Source organism: Cynocephalus volans, chromosome 10, assembly GCF_027409185.1.
Source record: "Cynocephalus volans isolate mCynVol1 chromosome 10, mCynVol1.pri, whole genome shotgun sequence".
In the NCBI taxonomy this organism is placed as follows: Eukaryota; Metazoa; Chordata; class Mammalia; order Dermoptera; family Cynocephalidae; genus Cynocephalus; species Cynocephalus volans.
Genome location: NC_084469.1, coordinates 109675990 through 109701779, shown reverse-complemented (window position 1 = coordinate 109701779; position 25790 = coordinate 109675990). Strand labels below are relative to the sequence as shown.

The 25790-nt window shown below is 49.0% G+C and overlaps 1 protein-coding gene across 2 annotated transcripts in view; it reads right to left on the bottom strand.

Moving 5' to 3' along the window:
* The window catches only part of MYO9B (myosin IXB), a 92373-nt gene that overhangs the window by 33392 nt on the left and 33191 nt on the right, over positions 1-25790 (bottom strand). For both annotated transcript variants that reach the window (XM_063110559.1, XM_063110558.1), the window contains exons 3-9: positions 12858-12952; positions 6050-6112; positions 5419-5518; positions 5065-5165; positions 2775-2904; positions 1674-1763; positions 242-358 (exon numbers count right to left, since the gene is read on the bottom strand). In XM_063110559.1, the coding sequence (XP_062966629.1) occupies positions 242-358; positions 1674-1763; positions 2775-2904; positions 5065-5165; positions 5419-5518; positions 6050-6112; positions 12858-12952 (696 nt within the window). The remainder of the gene's footprint in view (positions 1-241; positions 359-1673; positions 1764-2774; positions 2905-5064; positions 5166-5418; positions 5519-6049; positions 6113-12857; positions 12953-25790) is intronic.

Here is a 25790-nt window from a genome sequence, read left to right as displayed (position 1 = left end):
ACTGGTTTGGCATCTCTAATTTTTGAACAAGGGGCCCCATGTTTTCATTCTGTGCTGGACCCTCAAATTGTGTAGCCTGTCCTGTTCCCTGGGTCTGGCTGTGGGAGTAACCAGCTTCTCGCCCAATACTGCCTGCAGACACCTTGGCTCCCCGTGGCATGGGTCATCCACCAAGAATGTCTGGCGCCAACAGCATGGCCTCCCCAGTCCTGGATTGGCAGATTCAGCAGGGGGCACTCACCGAGACTGCCTCTTCCATATCCTTCTTGTTGAGGAGGGCATGGTTGATCCGCAGCACAATCCAGTCGAACAGGGCGCTGTACAGTGACTTTGCCATGGAGTCGCGGGCAGTTATGGCCTGCGGACAGAGGGGCAGCTCACCTTGGGCAGCGCAGGCCCTGTGTTGTGTTGCCCCTTGGAGGCATTAACGGACCCAGTGGCCTGTGGGTCAGCCAAGTCCTTTCCACACGCCAGCACTCTCCTCAGGGTAATCCAGGTTAATGCTGAGCATGGCAGAGGGCCTGGTGTGCCCTTGTGGTAGAACCAGCGAGGAGGCCAAGCAGAGTGCAGACCTAGACCCCTTGTTCTTCAGGGGACACCATGTGGCTGCCATTGTGTGCATAAAAACAGCATGGCCTATTTTTAAAAAGGCTCATTAAGGTCCAATCTACATACAATAAATGCACTCTTTTTATGTGCTTGGCTGTCAGTAGTGACAGATGTGCTTAGCTACCATCAAGATCTGGAATACGTCCCTCTGGTTTTGCCTCTCCTGGATGTTGTGGACACAGAGCCACATGGGATGCAGGCCCTGCTTGTCATCTCTGGCTCAGCATGGTGCCTCTGGGGGACCCTGTGCTACAGGGTCCTGGGTATCCTACAGCAACTTCCCCATAACATCACATGCTGCCCAGGCTCATGTGGGCTCAGAATGTCCATGGTGACAATTTAAAATGCCCAAGCAGCTTCCCATCAGGTGAGGGGCTAAAAACCCCCTGTAATTAGGTACTTTCCTACTGCTATCCAAGCTGCAAGCTGCAAGTCACAATGCTCTTGAGATGTAAAAAAGGCAAGAGAAACACACCAGAAAGAAAGCATCCGGATTGGGGCAAAGGCCAGAGGGAGGCGTCTCATCAAGAGTCAGGGTCACAGGCCTGAGACCCACAGGTGGAGGGTCACCTAATGGTCATAAAGGTCATGCTCCAGCCCAGGGGTGGGTGAAGTTTTTCTGGAAAGGGCCAAAAAGTCAATACACTAGGCTTTGTGGGCCTGAAGGTCTCCATCGCAACCACTCAGCTCTGCTGCTGTAGCACAAAAGCAGCTGTAGACCGTATGTGGATGAATGGGCATGGCAGCACGCAAATAAAACTTTATTTACAAAACCAAGTGGAGGGCTGGATTTGGTCAACCTCTGCTGATGAGAACCAGCCTGTGCACTGAGCATATAGAAACGCAGAGGCAAACATCCAGGGCTTAAGTTCTGGCCCGAGGGCTACAGTTTGCTGTATAAGTTGGTTGTGCCACACCTGCGCTTGCATGACAGCCACAGGCACTGCCAGGGCTCTGCTTGTATCCCTTGAGACAGGAAAAGACCAGCCACACTGGCTCTTTCTGAAGGACCCCATCACTGTGTTCTGGGGACTGGCACCCCTCAAGTGCCAGGTGGTGCTCACCTCACTGAGACTGTAGGGGAGAATGAGCTTGTCGTTGACAGTCACTGTTTTTCTTTTGGTCAGGACTTCCACCAAGATTTCTCGCTTCACCTGTTTCAAGGTCAAGGAGGAAGAGAAGGAAAGGGAGGTGAAGAGCTTGCCAGCATGTCCGCATGTCACTGAAGAAAGCCCTGGGGCCCGAGGAAGATGGGAGACAAGACCCCCGGTGGCTGGCCTGGGAAGCAGGTCCCGAAGCCCACCCTCAGGCTGCCAACCGTGATGTGTCTACCCTCAGCAGGTTCCAGAATTCACACACAGGTTTGACAGTTCCCAGTGAGTCATCAAATCGGCCTGGGTGTCAGTCAGTATAAGCTGCAGGCCCAGGAGGCACCTGGTCGTCACCTGCACTCAGAGCCGTTGCTATTGGAGCTGGTTTCATACAGAGGCTGGGCTTGGGGCTCAGATCTCGCCCGGAGACCCGATGAGTTCCTCCGTCACAACACCAAGCCCCATCCCCAAGCTGGTGGTCTCTTCCTGCCAGTAGTAAGAGTAGAGGCAGGGGGACCTTCCCTTAAACTCCCAGCAGGCTCACGCATCCCCATGAACTCAGCAAAAGCAGAGGCTCCCACTGCCTTCTTTAGGAAAAGCCGCAGCCGGAATGCATGCTTAGAAAACAGAAGGGCCAGGGCAGGGCTCCTCAGCCCTGCCACAGTTTGCACTGGGGGCTATCTTGTGCATTGCAGGGTACTGAGCAGAATCCCTGGACCCCACCCACCAAATGCCTGGAGCACCTCCTAATTGGACAACCAGTGTCCCATGAGGGGCAGAATCATTCCTAGCTGAGAACCGGTGGACAACTGGCAAGTCCAGTGAAAAATGACCTCGCTGGTCAAACTACGGTTTAAAAGAGCCTGTCGCATAAAGGGTTGAAGTGGGAGGAGTCCCTGCCCAGAGAGGTCATCAGAAATGAGGAAGGGACACTGTGGAGATGACAGGGAAGGAAGCTAGTACACAGGCCTGCATTTACAAAACCTCAGCTGAAGGAGGAAGTTCTGGGCACTTGTCCTCTGTATCAAGAGGTGGCCTGGCCAGTCTCCTGTGGCTGAGGGCAGGGAGAAGTACCTTTAGAAGCTGGGACAGTGTGTCCAGCACCTCAGGGGGCCCAACCTCCAGGCCTTCCTCGCGGCCCATGGCTCTCTTCTTGTAACTGACATTGCCCAGGTACAGGATGGCTGAGAGAACAGAAAAAATCCTGGGAAAGAAGAGGAGCTTACATGAGAGCAGTTTCTACATTTGTAAGATGACAAAAACTTCCAGGAAACGGGCTGAAACTTGTAAAATCAGCAATCATATGAAGTTAGAAAAACGCTTACTGCCTCTGTCAAGGTCTCCCTCTGTGGAATGTGACTTTGCAGACAGCTATCTTGATCTTTTTTTTTAAGGGAATTTTTTTTTTTTTTAGGGAAGTTTTTAAACAATATACATTTTTCTGGAGGTGTAACGTGTACAAAAAAGCACACAATTCCCAAGTGTAGAGCTTGATGAATTGTCAAAGTAACCAGCTCCCAGACCAAGGAATGCATCATTCTAGGCCACAGTATCCCCCAACCCCCCCGAGTAACCACTATCCTGATGTCTAACACTGTCCATGAACTTGACGTTGATGAAAATGTATGTACACATGTCTGCTTGGTCACTGAGACACTGGGATGGGGGAGTGTGCCCCATGCATGATACTGCACATGGCAGTGGCTTGTTTGTTCTGAGCGCTGCAGATCAGAGTTCCTCAGCCTCAGCACTGCTAACCCGTGGGGCTAGATCCTTCTTTGCCTCAGGGGGCTGCCCTGTGCATTGCAGGGTGTGAAGCAGCATGTGGGGTCTCTACCCACTAGATGCCAGTAGCACCCTCTACTCCCCCTGCCCTATCCCAGTTGTGACAATCCAAAATGTCTCCAAACAGCCATCACCGATTGTCCCCTGTGGACAGAATCGACCCTGGGTGAACACAGCAGCTATGGAGGAAACAGGGGTCGGCAAACTGTACTCCACATATGGCCCGTTTTTGTGTAGCCCCTGAGCTAAAAATGATTCTAAGTTTTTCAAGGGTTGTTAAAAACAAAACAAAATGAAACACAGACCATCTGGCCCACTAAGTCTGAAATTCTGTCTGGCCCTTTATAGAATGTTTGCCAACCCCTGCTTGGAAACATTGCAATTTATTTATTTAATCTCCTGATGGCGGGCAATTTGCAGGGGGTGGGGGCTCTGGTTTTTTTTTTTTTTTGCTTTTATTTATTTATTTATTTATTTATTTATTTTTATATTTATTTTTTTTTTAAATTTTATTTTGTCGATATACATTGTAGCTGATTATTGCTCCCCATCACCAAAACCTCCCTCCCTTCTCCCTCCCCCCCCCAACAATGTCCTTTCTGTTTGCTTGTTGTATCAACTTCAAATAATCGTGGTTGTTATATCTTCCCCCCCCCCCCCCCGGTTTGTGTGTGTGTGTGTGTATGTGTGAATTTATATATTAATTTTTAGCTCCCTCCAATAAGTGAGAACATGTGGTATTTCTCTTTCTGTGCCTGACTTGTTTCACTTAATATAATTCTCTCAAGGTCCATCCATGTTGTTGCAAATGGCAGTATTTCATTCGTTTTTATAGGGGGCTCTGGTTTTTTGGCTGTTATACACAAGGATGCTGTGGGCATTTGCATGCGTGTCCGCCTGTGAACAAATGTACGAGTTTTGTGCATATGCAGCTGTAGCAGAAGCTGCCAAATGGTTTTCCAAAGCGGCTGCTCTGGTTTGCACTCTCCCAGCAGGGTGTGAGCGTCTGCGACAGGTGCACAGACCATCTATCCAGGCAGGCAGTGGAGGGTACCCCATGTGGTTTTTAACTTAAAAGAAATTCTTTTGGGGCCAGCCCATGGCTCACTTGGGAGAGTGTGGTGATGATAACACCAAGGCCATGGGTTTGGATCCCTATATAGGAATGGCCGGTTAGCTCCCATGGGAGAGCGTGGTGCTGACACCACCAAGTCAAGGGTTAAGATCCCCTTACCAGTCATCTTTTAATAAAAATAGGTAAATAAATAAATAAATAAATTTCTTAAAATTGTGGTAAAATATGCATACCATAAAATTTACCATCTTCACCGTTTTTAAGTGTATTGTTCAGTAGTGTTAAGTATATTCTCACTGGTTTTAATCGGCGTCTCCCAGTGACAAATGGCTGGAGCCCCTTTTCATGTGCCCATTGTCACTGGGCTCTCCTCCTCAGGGTGGCTCTGTTCAGGACTCCTGCCCATTTTCTATGGGGTTGGGGGTCAGATCTTGGAGTGACTGGTAACAGCCAAGAGCTCCCCCTGCAGGCTGGGACAGAACGGCCCCAGGTCTGCTCACTTACTGTTTCTTGGTGGCAGGGAGGAAGCCCACCATCTCCATGGCCTGCTTGAGTCTTTCAAAGTCGTGCTTCAGGTCTTCTCCATCTTCGATCTTCAAGTTATGCTGAAAAACAAAGGCGTCGGCACTCTGGGCAGTTCTGGGCTGGCAAGGGTGGCGTATGAGTGATTCTGGCCGGAACCCACAGGGCAGGGCCCAGGACGTGGGGAATGAATGGGTTCCTTTATGCTGCCTCCTTGGGTCTGGTTTGGGGGTGAGGAGGGCCAGGCAGGTGGCCTCTGACCTCCCTCCAGCTGCATGTAAACAGCCTGCAGGGGAACAGAGGTGGCGTTTGTGGCTGGGGCTCCAGGCTGTTTACCTGGTTGAGGTAGAAATAATCTTCAGGCTGCTTGAGCTGAAATTCTTGGCGTTCTTCCTCACTGACACCGAGTAGCAAATAATAAAACACGTGGTAGTTCCTGCAGGTCAAAATTGGAGGAAAAAGAGTCGTTTCTGGAGGCCAAGCAACAGCTGCTCTTCAAACCACTGCTAATATTGCACTGGAGACCATACGGGGGAAGAAAAAGCACTTCCAAAACACACAAATTTAAAACAATAAGTTGATTATTATGTCTTAAAAGGAAACGACATAAACTTTACCAGTAAGTAGATTTCTGGGGGTGGGGGTGGTACAAAGAAAATATCACTCCTCAAACAGCAGTGTTTCTCAGCTCACTGCATTTTGGGTGGACATCTGAGCACCTACTGCGGATAAAACCCTTGAGGAGGCACAAAAATGAGCACAAAGAGGTAGTTTGGGAGGTAAGAGCGCAAAGCTGGAGGCCATGGGAGTGAACCTGGGGAAGAACTTGGCTGGGCAAGCCCCCTCCTGGGAGATCCACTACGGCCTGCCTGAAAGTTCCTCAGGCCACAGGACATTGGCCTCTCCCCTTTGTAGGGACAAAAGCAGATGCAGAGTGACAAAGACCCCAGAGAAAACATCCTCCTACCTTTCATCCTTCTCCTGAGAGACCAGGCGAGACTTTTCAAGCAGATATTTTTCGACAACAGCTCTGTCATTAAAAGAAAAAAGAAAACATAAATTGTTGTTATTTTTTTTTTGGCAGTTGGTGGGTATGGGGAACAGAACCCTTGACCTTGGTACTTACAAGGATGTGCTCTAACCAACTGAGCTAACCGGTCAGACTCCAAATGTTACCTTTTAATATTGTTTTCTTGAAGAACTATAGTTTTGTGTAGTGTTTGGTACCGTGGTATGGGCAGCTATAGATTAACTTCCTTTGGCACAATGTAAATATCCGCCAGGTAGCCACGGAGAATGCTGGTTTGCCCTATGACTATGATCTATAAAAATAAGGAACTGGGGCTGGCCACTTCTACTCCCCCGACCAGATTTGGGCCGTTGCGAGGACACAGAAATACAACGTGGTATTTTGTCATGAGAGACCTACCCCGAGGACGGGAGTGAGTGTACCCATCTGTTTATAGAAGGTTACTTCCACTCCTGTAATCTCCCCAGCAATTAAATGTTTCTCCACTTGAAAAAAAATTTTTTGGAGGTTGAGGACTCAGTTTTATTTGTTTGCTTGTGCAGATGCCAACCGGAAATTAAAAGATAATGTACAGCCCAGTTAGGCATGTATAATCAACAATAATTTACTGCACGTTATCAAATGGCTAGAAGACAGGAGATTGAATGTTCTTATCATAAAGAAATGATAAAGTTTTGCAATGATGAATATGCTAATTATCCTGATTTGGTCAAAACATGTTGAATACATGTACTGATACTCAACTTTGTACCCCACAAATATGTATAATAAATTTGCAAATAAAACCTATGCAAAAAATAAAAAAAAAGAAAAAGAAAACAGATTAACTTTTGTATTCTTGTTTATAGCTTTATTGATCATGACATACAATAAACTGCACAAAATTAAAGCCTACAATGTGATGGGTTTTGAAATGTGTAAACACCTGGAAACCCACTACCGTGATCAACAAAGAGAACATATCCATCAGCCCAAAAAGTCTCCCAGGGCCCCGTGTCATCTCGCCCCACACACCCTCCCCCGAGCAGCTGCCAATCAGCTTTTTGCCACTAGACAATGGTTTGCCTTTCCTATAAGTTTAAAGAAATAGAATCATGCAGTGTGTACACTGTGTCCTGCTCTTACATTCAATATGATTTGGAGATCCAACCATGCTGTTGTACATATCAGAACTTCCTTCCTCTTTATGGTTAAATAATGTTCCACTGCACAGACAGATCTCATTTCGTTCATCCACCCACCTGCTGAGGGACATGTGGGTAGTTTCCAGTTTTTGGCTATTCTGAACAATTCTGCTGTGGACATTTGTGTACAAGTCTTTGTGTGGACACAGGTTTCCATTTCTTCTGGGCCAATACTTAGGAGCAGAATTGTTGGGTCATAAAGTAATACTGTGTTCGAGTTTTTTTTTTTTTGTGTGTGTGTGTGTGTGTGTGTTTGAGTTTTTGAGAAACTGTCAAACAGTTTTCCAAGACAGCTGCACTATTTGACGTTACCACCAGCAGTATATGAGGGCTCCAATGTCTCCACATCCTTGCCAACATTTGTCTTTTTGATTCTAGCCATCCTGGGGGATGGGGAGTGAAGTGGTATCTCACTATGGTTTTATTTATTTATTAAAAAAAATTTTTTTTAAAAGATGACCAGTAAGGGGATCTTAACACTTGACTTGGTGTTTGTCAGCACCATGCTCACCCAAGTGAGCTAACCGGCCATACCTATATGGGATCCAAACCCATGGCCTTGGTTTTATCAGCACCACACTCTCCCAAGTGAGCCACAGGCCGGCCCTCACTATGGTTTTAATTGAAATTTCCTTGATGACCAATGGTGTTCAACATCTTATTTATTTATTTGTTTATTCATTCATTCATTCATTCATTCGTTCAATTAATTAATTAATTTATTTATTTATTTATTTTTCGGTGGCTGGCTGGTACAGGGATCCAAACCCTTTATTTGGTATTATCAGCACCATGCTCTCCCAGGTGAGCTAAGCGGCTAGCCTGTATCCTATCATTGAGCTATAAACGTTCTTTATATATTTTAGACACAGTCTTTGGCTGGATCAGTGATTTGCAGGCTACCTTCTCTGGGTCTGGGGCCTGCTTTTGTGTTTATGTCATACTGTCTTTGAAAAGCAGGGGGTTTCTAACACACACCACCATTCGGTTGTATTTGTACAGTCTGGTGTTTGGTTGTTTACCACATTTTCTTTGTGTCAGGTAGTTACTGTGTTTCCTCCGAATTAAGTTCTCATGGGCTGCACAGGAGGTGGGTGGTGTCACACAGGACCTTGAGGCTGTGATGCTGTAAGGATGTCAGAGCAAGGATGGGGGCATCTCTGCAGCCACTCTCTTAATGTTAATAGTAGCAATGGCAAACATTTCTTGAGGACTTACTATGTTCTAGGCAAAAGTTCAAAGCATTTCTCAGGGACTCCTTCCACCCACTGGGGTGGGCACTGTGGTTCCCATGATGCACAAGGAGCTAAGGCTTAGAGCAGCTGCTCAGAACCCCATAGGAGGAAGGTGGCCTGGTGGGCTCCTTCTACACCCACCAGGGCTGGCATGGGTCTGGAGAGGCTGGTCTCGCTCAGATTCCACCATGGCAAGCTGGCTGGTTAGTTCGGTTGGTCAGAGCACAGCCTTGTAACACCAAGGTCAAGGGTTCAGATCCCCATACGCCGGCTGCCATAAAAAAAAAAAAAAAAAAAAGATTCCACCATGGCCAGGTGTATGAGCTGTGCGGGGTCTGCAGACCACCCAAGCCCATCCCATTTTACAGGAGACACAGCATGTGCCTGTGGGGTGGCAGGGTCAGGGGACAGCACAAAGAACCAGGTCCAGGGCTTGCCAGACGCTGCCTGCCTCTCTCTCCAGGACAGCAGTCTTTTGTCTACAGGCTCGTATGGGGACACCCGATGTTCACCAGTGGGTTTCCAATGGCCCGGCCCATGTCCTCTCTTCTTTCAAAATAGAAGAAAAAATGTTTTCTTGGGTCCCTCCCCCTGGCTAGTAATCATTCAGTTTGGGTACCTTTCCCCAATCTGTTTTCCTGGGGAGGGAGGCCACATCTCAATCAGATTCACGGATCTAGAATCAGACTCATGTTTGAATCTCACCCTGTGGCCAATTCCCTTTGCTGTGTCTGCACATATGAGGACGTGACACAATGCTGAAGGGATGACAGGCTGGCACCGAGCTTTCACTTGACCAAAGACAGACTCTTCCCAGTCTCAATCATTTCCAAGACTCAGTCCCCTAATAAACGGGTCTGTAGGGATCCAGGACTCCCCTGGCACTGAGTCCTTGAACACCAAGGAAAACAAAGACTCACAAATTGGGGTACTGGGGGACAGGCTCAGACTGCCCCTGACCCTTGGCTACGGTGGGAAATGGCATCAAGAAGTGTCACTTGCCCAAAAGAGCACAAAAGCAGAACTGAGTCTGAGCCTCATGAGGTGGCCACGGCCACTCCAGGGACAGGAAATGTGCCTCCTTCCCCAGGGCGAGGAGAAGCCGTGGTCCTGGGTCAGGGCGGAAATTCCCTTCCTGAATCCAAGGCCACAGAAGCTGGTCTGTGAGATCCTGCCGCTGAAGGAAACTGGCCCCAAACCTGATGGGAGCCTGTGGCAGGCAGGGCAGGCTGGACCACTCAGTGGAGGGCCAGCCCTTGCCGGTATGCTGGGTCCAGTGGTGTCCCCAGAAGACACATCACCTTGAATCTGTGAATGGGACCTTAGTTGGAAAAAGGGTCTTAGCAGATGTAATTAAGGATCTTGAGATCATCCTTGGTGATCCAGGTGGATCTTAAATCCATTGATAAGTGTCCTCAGAAGAGAAGGGGAAAGAGACAGAGACACAGACCACATGGAGACAGAAGCAGGGACTGGAGGGACGCAGCCACAAGCCAAGGATCTCCTGGGAAGCTGGAAGAGACAGGAAGGATCCTCTCCTAGAGCCTCCAGGCGGCACATGGCCCCGTAGACACCTTGACTTCAGACTTCTGGCCCCGAGAACCATGAGAGCATAAATTCCTGCTATTTAAGCCATGTAGCTCATGGTTCTGTTATAGCAGCCCCAGGACACTCTTACGGAGACCACGTGGAGAAGCGGGGAGCAGCACCCACTGGGAGGCTGAGGGTAGTGTCGGGCCCAAGGCCTGTTAAGCCAGCTCGGCACCCAGGAAAACAAGGCAGTCTCTCTGCTTCTCCCTGGGGACCCCAGAACTGCAGGAGCAGTGTGCTCCCCTGTTATTTGCACAATAAGATACCCTGGGCACTTCCTGCTGGTCAAAATCTCTGCAATGTGGCAGATTCAACTGTGCAAAATATGGAGCCGCGGAAGAAAAAACAAATAAAAAATAAGTGGTGGGGACCCTTGGGCATGGCTGGGGGAACGTAAAATGGTACAGCCGCTACAGAACGCAGCATGGCAGCTCCTGAAAAAATTAAACAGAATTACCACGTGATCCAGCAATTCCACTTCTGGGTATTAATCCAAAAGAATCGAGGCAGTGTCTTGATGAGATATTTGTACACCCATGTTCATATCAGCGGTATTCACAATAGCCAAAAGGTGGAAGCAACCCAAGTGTCCATCAACGGATGAATGATGCACTCAATGTGGTCTATCCATACAACGGAATATCTGTCAGCCTTAAAAAAGAAGGAAATTCTGATACATGCTACAACACGGATGAACCTCCAGGACATTACATTCAGTAAAATAAGCCAGTCACAGAAAGACAAATATTGTATAACTCTTTTTACATGAGGTCCTTGGATGAGTCAAATTCACAGTCAGAAAGTAGAATGGTGGATGCCAAGGGCTGAGGGAGGGGGATGGGGAGTGAGTGTTTAATGGGGACAGAGTTTCAGTTTTACAAGGTGAAAAGAGTCCTGGAGATGGATGATGGTGATGGTGGCATGACATTGTGGATGTATTTAATGCCAGTGAACTGTGCACTTAGAAATGGCTGAGATCCTCACGGTAACCATAATACAAAAACTTATGGGACACACACTAAAAAAAAATATCAAGAAATCAAAATAAGTCAGGCACAGAAAGACAAATACCATATGGTCTCTTGTAGAAAGTAGATAGTAGAATAATGGTTACCAGAGGCTGGGAGGGGAGAGGGTGCGTAGGGGAGGAGAAAGTTTGGACTAATGGGTACAAAGCTGTGCTGTCCACTCTAAGTGAATCATTCTGCAGTCTATGCATATATTGAAACAACACACTGTACCCCACAAAAATAAACATAAATGAAATTGGAAAAAACATGGCTAAGACAGTAAATTTTATAATGTGTATTTTAACACAAAAAAAAGGCAGGGGGGGAAGAGGTGGGTGTCTATGGAGAAAAGTCTGAGACCTGAACAGCTGGGACAGGTGGCTGGCTCCAGGTGTCTCTGATGAATCGGGGCACACCCTGTGGCGAGTGGCAGTGCCCAGCAGCGTATAGCCATGTGAGAGCTGAGGCTGAGGAGAGAATCACCAGGCTTCTAGTGACCCGAAGGCCGAGGGGTGAGAAGACCCTGATATTTGTCAAGGGACTCTCACCCACACCACTGCCCATTGGAGCCTGGGTAGTGGGAAGAAGGAAAGGACCAGAGGCCAAAGGACTCAGGAGAACACCACGTCTGTTTATGTCCTGAATATGAACTGTCAGTTGAAATGAACATTCATCAGGTTTAGAAGGACGGAAGAATCTAGATTTTGAGAACTTTACAAATCCTACTGTCACCAAAGACCCTCACACCAGAACCTGCAGTTGGGGGGAAGATTACTGTGAGTAGCCAGGCAACGGACCCTGCCAGAACGCCATCTGCGTACCCACCCCCACCCCCACCCCCACCCATTCATCCATCAATGGATCCGTGGGTCTACTGATCAACCCAACCATCCACCCATGAATCCATCCATCCATCTGCCCACCCAGGAACCGACCCATTCATTTATCCACTTACCCATGAATCTATCCATCCACCCATCCATCTATACACCCATGAATCCATTCATCTATCCATCCAACCACCCATCCATCCACCCATCCATCCATCCATTCACCCACCCACCCACCCACCTATCCATCCATCCACCCACCCACCTTTCCATCCATCCATCCATCCATCCATCCATCCATCCACGTATCCACCCACCCATCCATCCACCCATCTACCTTTCCACCCTCCCACCTATCCACCCATCCATCCATAAATCTACCCATTTATTCAGCCACCTACGCATCGATGTACCCATCTACCAATGAATCCATCCACCCATCCATCCATATACCCATGAATCTATTCATCCATCTAACCACCAACCCATCCACTCATCTGTCATCCACCCACCCACCTGCCCTTCAGTCTTCCCTGAACAAGTGCTTCACGTCGCTACCCAAAATCATGTCTCCTTCTGGCTAATGGAGCAAGTTTGGCAAATGCCAAAGTCCATATCCACCCTGCCCCTGAGACCCCCACCCCTACAAAATCAGAAACCTTATCACAACCAGGAAACAGGCTGGGCCATCCTTGCCTGCTGCTGGGACACCCCATCAGACTGTTCTACAGCCTGTTATGTGCACTTGCTTTAGCGGCACTCCCCCCGTCCCCATCCACGTTTCTTACCTCAACCCGTGGCTCAGACCTTCAATCACAGACTTGAAACCATACTCACTTCCCCATGACTTCAGCCCTGTGCACCTACCCGTGGGGACACCCAGGATGCCGACTCACCCTCTCACAATGCCGCTCTCCAGGTAGTTGACTTGGATGAACTTCCCAAATCGACTGGAGTTGTTGTTGTGGGCCGTTTTGGCATTTCCGAAAGCCTGCAAGGAAAACAAAAGCAGGTTTTCAGATCCCGAGGATGGAGTTTCTACCGGCCTCCACGCTGCTTCCTCTGGGTGACAGGGACACTTGCTCATCCCCAAGAGCTGGCTCTAAGTCACTCAGAGGCCCAGATAAGAAGCAGAAAACACTGAGGGTGTGCGGCCAGGCTCAGTCTGACATATTCCTCTTTATCTCTGTGTCTGGGCTTGTGTGAGGTCCTCAAGTTTTAAGTCCTTGACACTAAAAATGCCAACCATTAAAAAAACAAAAATTGGGGGCTCGCCGGTTAGCTCAGTTGGTCAGAGCGTGGTGCTGATAACACGAAGGTCAAGGGTTCAGATCCCCATACACCAGCTGGCAAAAAAAAAGCCAATCATCATAATTCTTTTTCAGTTACAACCATCCAGATGATATAACAAACTATGGCCCGCAGGCCAAATCCTGTCTGCTGCCTGTTTTTGTACTGCCCAAGAGTTAAGAATGGTTTTTACATTTGTAAATGTTTTTTTTTTTTTAAAAAACCAAAACCCAAAGAAGAATATTTTCTGACACGTGAAAATCCCATTTGCATTTTGGTGTCCATAAGTGAAGTTTTATTGGCACATAACCAGGCCCATTCAGGTACCCAGGTGCCCCCTTCCTATGAAGGACCCACAGCCCCAGAAGGGTTAAGACACAGGGACAAGATACGATGGAGCCTAGGGGGGAGCCTAGGGCAGGACAGAGAAGCCAGAAGTGGAAGTGGGGTAGGGGGTGATTTCCCTGTACCAGGGAGAGAAGGAGACCAGGTGAGGCTGGCGGGGTGGGGGGCATGGGGCCCAGCAGGTGAGGGGAGAGGAGGCAGAGCTAGGCCTGGGGTCTGGTGGTCAGTTGTCCAAGCCCTTGTGGCCCCAGGAGCCAGGGAAGGGGTGACGTAAGGGAGGGATGACACCTGGAAGCACGCACAGAAAGAGAAGCTTGGTGACTGTGATGCTCCTGTTTGAGCCATACGGGGGAGACCGGGAGGAAGCAGGTATGCAGTGGGGAGGAGTGGCAAGGCCATCGCCAAGGTCCCATTGTGGAGGGTGGGGGTGGAGTGACAGGGCTGGGGTTGGGGAGGTGGCCAAGCACACAGGGGAATCAGAAGCTGGGAGGCACTAAGAGGAGACAGGATGTTCTGGAAGGCCTTGTTCCACAGTGGGACGGGCACCAGTTGTTATGAACTCAATGTTTGTCTCTTCCCAAACTTATGTTGAGATCCTGACCTCCAAGGTGATGGTATCAGGAGGTGGGGCTTTGGGAACTGATTAGGTCATGAGAGTTGAGCCCTCATGAGTGGGATTAGTGCCCTTATACAAGGGACCCCAGAGAGCTCCCTTGCCCCTTTGGCCATGTGAGAACACAGCAAGAAGACGCCCTCTATAAATCAGGACAAGAACCCTCACTAGACACCGAATCTGCCAGAATTTTGTTCTTGGATGTCCGGACCCCATAACTGTGAGAAATATACATTGTTTATAGGCTACCCAGTCTACAGTATTTTCTGATAAGAGTTTGAACGGACTCAGACACTGGTGGGTCACCCACTGCAGGATTTTGTGTGGCAGCCTGAAGGGAGAAGTCCCATAAAAGGCATCTGAGCCGGGGACTGACTCCTGGCCAGTGGCCATTCTGCCAGCCGCTGTCCACCCTTTGTGCGACCCACTCCCTGAGTGTCTGTGGAGCCCAGCGTGGTGTCCTTGGACTCACGGAGCTGCGTTTCTGGCTCGGAGCAAAGCCTGTGAGTGCCTGAGCCACCGGCACCTCATTTCCCTGGAGGCTCCTGAGACCTCGCGGAGCCGTGGCCAGGAGCTCCTGCAGGAAACCGTGCCTTGTCCCGGCACCTTCTCCCTGCTCCATGAAGGACCCAGCACGAGGCCTGGCCCTTTGTGCTGAGACTCGAGGAAGCCACCTGCATGGCCTGACGACCAGGCTTGGGCTCCCCATCAGCCTCACCTCAGAGAGGTTTGTGAAGTGGGCCCCAAATAACCCCTCCCCCACCCTAACTACAAGCAGATGGTGAAGGATGCCTGTCCCCACAGTGGGGCTCTCTCTGTCGGAGGCACTGGGGTGTCTGCAGCACGAGACAGGCCTCTGTCTGGGCTGGAGTCCCCGCAGTGCCCTGTTCCAGAGAGAGGATGCCCCAGAAACACACATCTGCACTCCAAAGAGCCACAGTGCTCACTTTTAAACTCAGGTGACAAGTCTCCCTGTGGACTTCTAACATAACAGCCAAGCTTGGTGGCCTGGGGACATACAACAGGGAGCACCTTTGGGATGTGAGGGGCAGTGGGGCCTTGGGGGCACCCTCCCCTCCTCCACCGGGTGCCCACCCCAGGCTGGGTTTCTGGTTCTGCGATTACCAGGCCTGGTGACCTCATGCGTCTGGTATGCAGTCTCAGCACACTGCGACTTTTCAAAGCCTATCTAAAAATATCCGGTTGGTGCTATTATACATCCGAGGAGGAAATGCAGCCTGGCGCACGCAGCGAGGGGTGCTATTCTGTTGCTGCTTGGCTGGCCTGGCTGGGGGCTCACATGGTCCCAAAGCACAAGGGCCGTTGGTGTGCCTGGCAGATCACGTGGGGCCGGGGGTGGACGGGAGGGAGGGAGGAAGTGGGACCCGGGTACTGGCACTGATGCGATGTAATCTGGCTCAGAGACTGCAAAGGCTATATACTAATGCCTTCATCCCCCAGCCAGAGAACCCACAGCCCTGGCAAAAGCAGTGTGAGTGGGGCCTCTGCTTTCACCAGGACACATTTTTTTTCTCTTTTATAATATAAAAGACATGTTTATAATATAAGTTGTACACTTTGGAAAAAAAAAGATAACCTCACTAGATCCGGCAATCACACTGCTGGGTATATATCCAAAGGACAGGAAAATATGAAATCAGTATGTTGAAGAGATACCTGCATCTCCATGTTCACTGTGGCACTATTCAAAATAGCCAAGATATGGAATCGACCCGTGTCCATCAACAGATGAGTGGATAAAGGAAATGTGGTATATGTACACAATGGGATACTACTTAGCCATGAAAAGGAAAATTCTGTCATTTGCAACACGGATGAACCTGGAGGACATACGTTAAGTGAAATAAGCCAGGCAGAGAAAGACGAATACTGCACCGTCTCACTTACAGGAGGAATTTTAAAAAGCTGAACTCGGCTGGCTGGTTAGCTCAGTTGGTTAAAGTACAACCTTCTAACACTAAGGTCATAGGTTCGGATCCCTCTGCTGGCCAGCTGCCAAAAAGGAAAAAGATGAACTCCCAGAAGCAGAGACTGAAATGGCGGTTATCAGAGGCTGGGGGTAGAGGCAGAGAACGGGGAGATGTTGGTCAGAGGGTACGAAATTTCATTTCGACCGGAGGAGTAAGTTCAAGAGATTATCATACAAGATAACGACCACAGTCATCACAATGTCTCTTATGCTTGAAAAATGCTGAGAATAGATTAATGGTAAGCATGTGAGGTCATGTATATGTTAACCAGGTTGACGCAGCTGTTCCACAAAGTATATATATTTCAAAATGACATGCTGTACATGATAAATATATACGATTTTTATGTCAATTAAAAAAACTAAAAAAAAAAAAAATATATATATATATATATATACAACTTCATCTAAAGTTTATACAAAAGAAGAAGGAAAAAAAAAAACCCATAAAGCAATCACCCCATAAATCAACCCTCCCAATCACAGTTTTTAGGTAAAACTACTGAAAAAGCAGCCCCACCCCTTCCTGTGACAGGGTGGACCAGGCCTGGGGCGCTGAGAGACGCTGTGTGCCTGCCAGGGGTGCTGAGAGCCAGAGGACTTCCAGCCGTCTTCCAACTGTCTTTGAGGTTCTTCTTCTGGGTGATTTAAGATGGTTTCTTGAACTTGTTAGAGCAGTAAGGAAAACTTTATTCAGAGCCACTGGGACAGGTATAGGGACCACTGCAATGGGGTCTTGCAGTGGGGGAGAGTGACTGGGCTCACCTCCAAATACAGCACGGGCAAGTGGGAATTTATAGCCAAGTAGCAAGGTGGGGTCAGTGGATGGAAAATTACTAAAAGGAAGCATCAGGGGTAAGGGGGATTGTGGCTAAACTGACCTGACAGGATTCTTGCTGAAGACAGGCCAGGGTGATCAGACGTCACCCGGGGTGGGGGTGGGGGAGGATGAACCTGATCGGATCTCCAGGATGATCAGATATCAAGGATGGAGGGTACCTGCTAAACTGACTTGGCAGGGCCTTTGCTAAGACAGGATTTTACAAATAAGTCCACAGATGGGCCTGGCAGAAGGTTCAGGAGCCTGACTACAGTTTGGTCGAGTGAGCATCTTTGTCAGGAGACATTACAGGGTTGACCATCCCACGAAGGCAAAAATTATAGAAGTACATTTTCTATCTAAAAGGATGGCTCTTTTCTCGGTTGAAATGCTTGCCAAAATTTTAGGAATAATGGTGACAATACCACATCATGACCTGTGGTGGGTGCCAGCCCACTCTGGGCACATGCTGTGGGATTTGAGACTCTCATTAGCTTGCATTCCTCTAACAGACAGTCTTGCCATCTCTATTTCAGACGAGGGAACTGAGGCACTGAGAGGTGAGCCGACCTCCCTGAAGTCCTGGAGCAGGTGGTGGATGCGGCCTTGGGCCCCGACTCTCAGGCTGTGTGGCTGCTCACATTTCCTGCTGCCCACTGGTGGCACGGACTCCTCAGTCGCCTTCTCAGTGTTGGGAGCCAGTAACTCCATCATTGGTCTCCTTTGTCCCAGACTCATCTGTGTATCTGCCTGCAGTAGGCGTGCTCCCAACCTGGAGCTGCACCTGCCCAGGTGGAAGGGCGAAGACTGCTCACCCAGACACCAGGAGCCAGTCAGATTCCCATGACCTCTCTGAATTCACATCCAGTCTCTCGCACATCCCAGAAGAAAACTGATCAGGGCTCGAGCCGGGCTGCATGCAGCAGACAGCCTTTTGCTTTCAGATTTCAAAAGCCTGAGAGCCCTGGGGAACAATTTCAAAGTGGCAGACATGCTCGACTGTCTCCTGTGTGGACATGTGAGTCCCGAGTCAGGTTTCCCCATGAAGTCCCCCAGCCTTCCTGCACCAGGCGGATGTCCTCCCAGCGAGGCTGAAGTAGCTCAACCTGGGGTAACTTCATTGACCCAGATTGACCTGTGGTTATCCTTTCTGAGGAAAGTTCTAGTGGCTTTGATTGGTTGTCCATTATGCTCACCAAGTGGCGTGGAGGACATGGGGGTGTCCTCCTCTGTTTTGCTGACTGTCTAGCCACAGGGACCTCAGTTCCCATGTGTTCAAGGTGTGTTTGCTCACACAGTCTCACTCACTCATTCATTCATTCATTCATTCATGTGACAACCAAGGTTATTGATCCGTTGCTGTGTGCTGGGCACTGCTGTGGCCTCAGAGCACCTCCTCCCTGGTAGGGCTCTGCCGGGAATGCCAACAATCCACCTCAGCCATGGCTTGGGTGTCACCATCTCAGGAGCCTCCCTGAATCCCACCCACCCCCCACCCCAGGCAGGGTGGGCCGCCCACCTCCTCTGGCCTTGATGCTCTTCCTCCCTCTGAGACGCCACATCCTGGTGAAGCCTATGACCCCCTTCCCTACTGACCATGAGCCATGCAGGATTTCTGGGTCCCCTGTGTCCGGCCAAGGTGAAGCACTGAGATGGAGTGAGCGGTATCACCAAAAGAGGCTGTGGTTGGTAGAAGAATGTCAGCAGATATTAGGCCACGACAGAGCCTAAAGGAAGGGGCTGAAAGAAAGAGACTGTGCCCTACTTCCTGCAGGAGCCCTCTCCTTCCAGCAGGGTTGAACAGAGACCACCACATGACACTGGAAAGGATCTAGCCACTGGGGCTGGCAGAGTTGACCCCACCATTTGGAACCCACATTATTTCTCTCCTCAGTATTCTCCAAGTTCCCAGAGAAGGGAACTTTCTACCTGAAACAGTGCTTAGCCCACGGCCACCAAGCAGGTAGTGCTCATTTGGGGACACGGAGATCGGGTAGATTGGGCTAAGGGCTGCGGCTCTGAGCACACGGTGGCTCGAGCCATCAGGAAGAGGGCTTGCCCCGAGGCTGTGCTGTGCCCCCGCGGACACAGGAGCCCCACGGACAGTGCTCCATCCCAGGCGACGCAAGGAGGAGCCAGGAGGGTCTGCTGTGCTAGGATGGCCAAGCAAACAGCCCTGGAATGTCCACTGTGAGCTGGGACTTTGCTTTGTGGAAATGTCAGGGAAATACACTCCCAGGGCTTGGTCAGGTCTTGGGCTATTTCTGCTGAGGAGCCCAGGGCAGCACTTTGAGTCTGTGGGGGACGCCAGGGGGCCCTGGTGGCCTAGGGGAGGGTTGGAGTCCCAAGGCTATCGCTTGTTGGATGTGCCAATTTGGGCAAATCAGTTCATGGCTCTTGGGTTTCAGATTCCTCTCCCATAATGTGAAGTTTCAGGAAACGCTTGCCTTACTGGGTTGCTTGAGGATTAAATGAAAGACTGTGTGAACCAAAGGCTGGCAAACTTGTCCTGTGAAGGGCCAGGTGATGAATATTTTGGCTCTATTTGTTGTCACCACTCACCTCTGCTGTTGCAGCAAGAAAGCAGCCACAGGCCCTATGTACACACACAGGTGTGGCAGCGTTGGGGACACCCTCTTGATGCCCAGGGGTGGAGTGGGGTGCACTTGGCCACTGACCCTACCAGGGGTCGGCAAATTACGGCCAGCCACCTGTTTCTGTCTAGCCTATGAGCTAAGAATGGTTTTTGCATTATTTAAATGCTCAGGGATTTTTTAAAAAGTCAAAAGAAGAATATTTCATGACATGTGAAAATGATATGAAATTCAACTTTCAGTGTCCACAAATAAAGTTTTATTGGCACATGGCCACATGGTTTAGGGGTAGTTGCTCTCATGCCACAATAGCAATACCAAGTCACTGTGACAGAGACCATGTGGCCCAGCAGAGCTGAAAATACGGCCTTTTATGGGAAAAGTGTGGTGGCCACTGCTCTGGACACGCAGTTAAACATGCCCTCCTCTGGAGGGCAGGGCAGATGCCAGGCTGGGAGAAGTCTCTGTCATAATAGGTCAAAAGGAAGTGGTGACCTGTGGCACAGCAGGGACACAGCAGAGACACAGAGAAGCAGGCCTGGGAAACATCAAGGGTGGGATGGGGCCTGCAGGATCATGTGCCCAAGAGGGGCCAAGGGAGGGGAGACAGAGAAACCTACTCCCTGGGGGGTTGGGAGCAGAGCGAGGCCAGGCTGCAGGGCTGGAGCGGGGGAAGGAGAAAGCGGGCCATTCAGCTGATGCACCTTCAACAGAGCTATGGTGAAGAGAGGGGTTAAGGGGACATGGAGGCTGGGAGGGGGAGACCAGAGCCATGTTCGGGGAAAGATGCCATTCGAGGACAAGGAGGATGATGGGATGATGGTGGCAGCGACGGAGGCAAGAGGAGGCAGCTGTAGAGTGGGAGACAGGACCCCCCACCCCCAAGCCCGTGCAGGTGGCAGCTGCAGGCTCAGGCGGCCTGCGGGTGTGGTGGTAGGAAGTGGAGGAGTCACCCCGACCCCATGGCTCCCCGAATCATGGATGAGGAAGTGGAGGCTCTCCAAGGCCTGGCCCACACCCAGCCTCCTTCAGGTTGTCTTCTTCCAGTTGCCCAAGGGACTTGGGGCACCCAGTGGACTCTGGATAGCCAGTTGCTAGACAGATAGATGGATGGACAGACAGACAGCAGGGATGTGCAGAGAGCTGAGTGACACTCCCCCCACCTCTGTACCCGTTCACAAGAGGCACCAACTGTCAGCCACAGGCGCAGATGGAAGCCCAGAAAACACTGAAAATGCAGAGAGGATTCCTGGGGCCAGGATGAGGTCCTTTAATATGGACAGACTCCTACCCAGGGCATGGTCTTCCAGCAAACCCTATAGAGGTGGGAGTGGGGTAGGGATCTTAAAAACAACAACAAACCCATCCAAGTAGGAAACAAATTATTGTAGCCTATAACCAAATATGAAACAATTTATTGAAATCTTATATATTTCACTAAATTTTGGCTTAGGCTATCACAAAACCATGTGCTAGATCTCAGCAAGAAAAAAGGAATGAGTCAGGAGTTGATGGGGAGGGTCCTGCTTGGCTCTCAGGGCTGTGAAAACATCTGAGGAATTTGTCAAATTTCCCTGAGGGCTCGTTTTATACATGTGTCGCCCAAGTCATTCTCCTTGGGGTTTCTTTTTTTTCTTTTTCTCAGTTTCTGTGAGTTGGGACATTAATCCATTGACTTCCCTTCCTCCACAGTTATGCGTATAAAGTGTTTAGGGCATCTGCACTGTCCTCTTATCGCTGCTTTAAATATATCCCATGGATTCTGAGAACATATGGGGTTTGTTATTGAGTTTTAGGGGACCTGTAATTTTGGTCTGTTCATCCCTCTTCATCCAAGACTCTTTTAATACAAGTTTACATTAAAAAAAAATTCTTTTTTCATGGGAAAGAAAGGGCCTTTGAAAATTAATTTCTAGTTTTGTTGCATTGTTTTATGAATAGTTTTACTTTTGGAACTTCTACATGCTTTCTTAGTGACCTGATAGAGGAATGAATTTTGAGAATGTTCCACATATAGTTAAGGAGTTTATTCTCTCAAATGAGTGAAGGGTCTGCGATAGGGCCATGAGGTCTGCCTGATGCATGTGGTTTGGGTGTTTAACATCCTTGTCTTTTTTTTTCTGTCCTCTCAATAAATCCTGTGCTCTGTGTGTGTGTGTGTGTGTCTGTTTCTCCTGCTATCTTTCATAATTTCTGCTTTGTAAAGGCAGCAACTGTGTTGTTTGGTGCATAGAGGTTCACAACTATTATACCTTCACTGTAAATTGAGGCTTTTAACATACCCTTCTTTGTCGCATGTAATGTTCAGAGGCCTGAATTCTACCTTCTTGGTCAGAATTACAGCTCTGCCATCTCCTGTTTCTATCTAACCACTGCACCTGTGCTTGTCTTCTATTTTTAACTTCCTGAACCCCTTTAGTTTAGGTGTGTCTTGTGTACAAAGCAGAAAGCTGAACTTAAATTTAGCAGCATGATGACCTCACTCCCTTCCAATTCTCAGGTCACCATCCTCCATCCTCTTCCTCACCTGATAACCTCTACCTGCCTCTCTCACTGGCTGTTTAGGTGTGTGGCTGAGAGTGGGACAATTCTCCAGGTCCCTCTAGGTGACTTCCTGAAATCCTACACCTTTTGCAAGAGTCTCAACCTCATTTTGCACCAATTTGCATTGCATTTACATGGTGGGAGGAGCCAGCCTTAAGCCATGCAGGGCGGGGAGTTAATCATTCTGCAAGTGGTCAGTTCACTCAGCTCATTAAGAAAGGTATTGTCTTGTGATGATGTCCACTTTCCTACACAATTCCCACACTGCATGGACGTGGATGCTGATGACGAGAAGGGCAAGGATTTCTGGTAATTTCTGTGCAGCAGAACTCAGCATCTGCACATGCAAGGAAAGGCGAGCTCCTTGGGGTGGGCTGGAGGGAGAGTCTGTAGCCTCCAGAGCACCCACCGCCCTCTGTGCAGATGCTGCTGCCTCTCTCCACATACTTGGCACGGCGGCTGCCTCTTCAAGTCCCCACGCTCCTCTTGGGCCTGCTCTCCAAACCTTGGATCAGCAACCTGTCATCCTGGGGCTCCCATGCTTACGGCAGTGGGGAAGAAGAGTCAGAATTGCCAAGATTTCAGTCTGCCCCCACCTCCCTACCCCCAGTATGTGACTGATGGGCTGGGGTGAGGGAGAGAAAAGGTTGAAGATCCAAGATTAGGCTGTGGGGGCTTGTTAAAAACAGTCTTGGGCTCTGTCCCAGACCTGTGGAATTTCCAGAAAGGCTGAGGAATCTAAATTCTTAAACAAGAGTCCTAAGGGATTCCTCTGATTCCTAGAATGCTTAGAAATACCGCTCTAGGGTTTATGATGAGGACAAGGTAGCTCTGGGGAGAAATAAAGCAAGAGGACGTTTACCTATACCCTGTCCCTTCTTCTTAAACACTTGTAATTCAAAGTTGGGAGAGTCAAGGGCAGAGTGGACCAAGATGTGTTGTTCTTGTTATATGCAGTTTAATCAGACTGCTTTCCTAACACTGAGCCCCGAGAGGGGAAACAGATATTCCAGGGCTCACCTACATCGGCAGCTCCCCACCTACACCCTAGCTCCAGGTGGGTCCAATCCCCACCCTGCCTGCCCCTTGACTGTCTTGTTCTGGCAGGTGCAGGAAAGTCAAGAGCTGAGGGAGGAGAGACCAGGCCCAGTGCCTGGGAGGAGAAATTCTCATTGAGAGCTGTCACCTCCTTGATTTGAATCCTCACAGACCTGAGAAGCAAGGGCTTGTCTCCCCACTGGACAGGTGGGGAAACTGAGCTCAGCATGGAGCCAGTGGCTTGGCCCAAATCAACCTTCCCTAAAGCGAGGTGCAGTGCTGTGTTCCGATGGGGCCTGGCTGGGAAGCTGATGCTCCAGATACCACCTTGAGCTGCCAATGGAGAAAAGTGCCAGAGATTGCTCAAGATGGCGCTGCCCACTGAAATGGGGAAGTGGGGAAGGTCGGTGGGGTGTGAGGTCAACGTTCAGGTTGATGTGACCTTACCTGTCTGGGACTTGCTTTGAATGCCTTATGTAGGCAGAGGGAGCTTCTAAGCAGGGGGTCCACTAACTATACCCTACGGGCCAAATCTGGCCTGCTGCCTTTTTTTAAAACAGTAAACTTTTAACTTTTAGAATAGTTTTGGATTTATGGGAAAGTGGTAAGCATATTACGGTTTCTGTGTGCCCCGCATCCAGTGTTCCTTATTGTTAACATTAGAGTGGTTACGTTTGTCAGAACTAAAGAACCAATACCAATCTATTATTATTTGCTACTGTCCACACTTTAATCCTATTTCCTCAGTTTCCCCATGTCCCTTTTCTGTCTCAGGATCTGCATTACACCTAGTTGTCACATCTCCAAAGGTTCTTCTAGACTGTGATGGTTTCTCAAACTTTCCTTGTCTTTGAGAGTTGATGGGTTTTAAAAAATTTAACAGCTTTACTGAGGTATAACTGACAAAAATTGTATACATGTAAGATGCATAACTTCATATTTTAATATATGTGGGGTCTTCAAAAAGTTCAGGGAAAGATTTGTATTATCTTTTAATCCCATTTTTCCACAAACCTTTTAAAGTACCCTTATATGTATACATCACGAGATAATTACCACAATCAAGCTAATGAACACATCCGTTACCTAGCATAGTTAGTTACCATTTCCTGTATATGTGTGTGTGTGGTGAGAATACCTAAGATCTCCCCTCTGAGCAAATTTCAAGTACACAATACACTAACTACAGTTACAATGCTGTATCTTAGATCTCCAGAACTAGAACTCTGTACCCTTAAACCAGCATCTCCCCATTTCCCATTCCCCTCTGCCCCAGCAACCATCATTCAACTCTCTGCTTCTATGAGTCTATTGCAGATTCCACATGTAGGCGAGAATGCAGTATGTGTCTTTCTGTGCCTGGCTTATTTCACTTAGCACTGTGTCCTCCAGGTATATCCATGTTGTTGCAAATGGCAGGATTTCCTTCTTTTTAAAGGCTGAACAATATGCCATTGTCTGTCCGTCTGTCTCTATACCATATTTTCTTTATCCATTCATCTGGAGACCTTGATGGTTTTGAGAACTAGCTGGGTATTCTTTAGAATGTCTTTCAGTTTGGGATTATCTGATACTTCTCTGCCACCGCTTGTTTTTTGTAAATAAAGTTTTATTGGCACGCAGCCGCATTCATTCATTTACATGTTGTCTGGGGGGTGTTTGCTCCACAAGAGCAAGTTGAATAGTTGCAAGAGACACTGTCATGGCTCTTAAAGTCAAAAGTATTGACTACCTGACCCTTTCCAGAAACAGTGTGCAGACCCCTGGTCCAAGCTACCCCATGAGGGCAGTTGCTTAATCTGGACTACATACTCCAGGAGTGGCCACAACAAACCCACTCTGGCCAATTTTATCATTGCTCAACATGAGGAGTGTGAAGAATCAGCATAACGAATGTTCAAAGTGGGCTTCCATGAACGGACAAGGTGATGTTCAAGACAAGGGCGATGGGTAAACCATTTCTAAGACACTTGCTGTCCTTTTTTGAGAAATTCCATCTAAGTCCCGTGGCCTGTTCCTTACAGATGGGGTTCAGATCAGAACGCAGAGATCGGCCTGTGGCTCACCTGGGAGAGTGTGGTGCTGATAACACCAAGGCCATAGGTTCAGATCCCGTATAGGGATGGCCGGTTCACTCACTTCGGAGAGCATGGTGCCGACAACACCAAGTCAAGAGTTAAGATCCCCTTACCGGTCATCTTTAAAAATAAAATAAAATAAAAATAACCCGAACCAGTTCCAGGTCCCAGGTCCCACTGCTGGAACAAGGGCTTGTGTGGGGCTCCCGAAGAACCTCAGGTGTGCCTGGGGCTACCAAAGAGGCCAGAGCTGACAGCACTGGCTCTCGGGTGGTCGGGCTCCTGTCCGCTGACAAGTCTTATCTGCCAGCGCAACTGCCAGCATTCGGTCTGGGACTTGCTTTCATTCTAACCTGCCCCTCTCTGGCTACAGACAGCACCAGGGTGTGAGATCGGTGGGAAGGAACCCCAAAGGTGGATGTGGCAGGACCCTTCAGGGGTGTTTCAGAGATGCGGAGCCCACTCTGTGCTCATTTTAATGGTGGTAAAATTCACGTGACATAAAATGCACCATTTG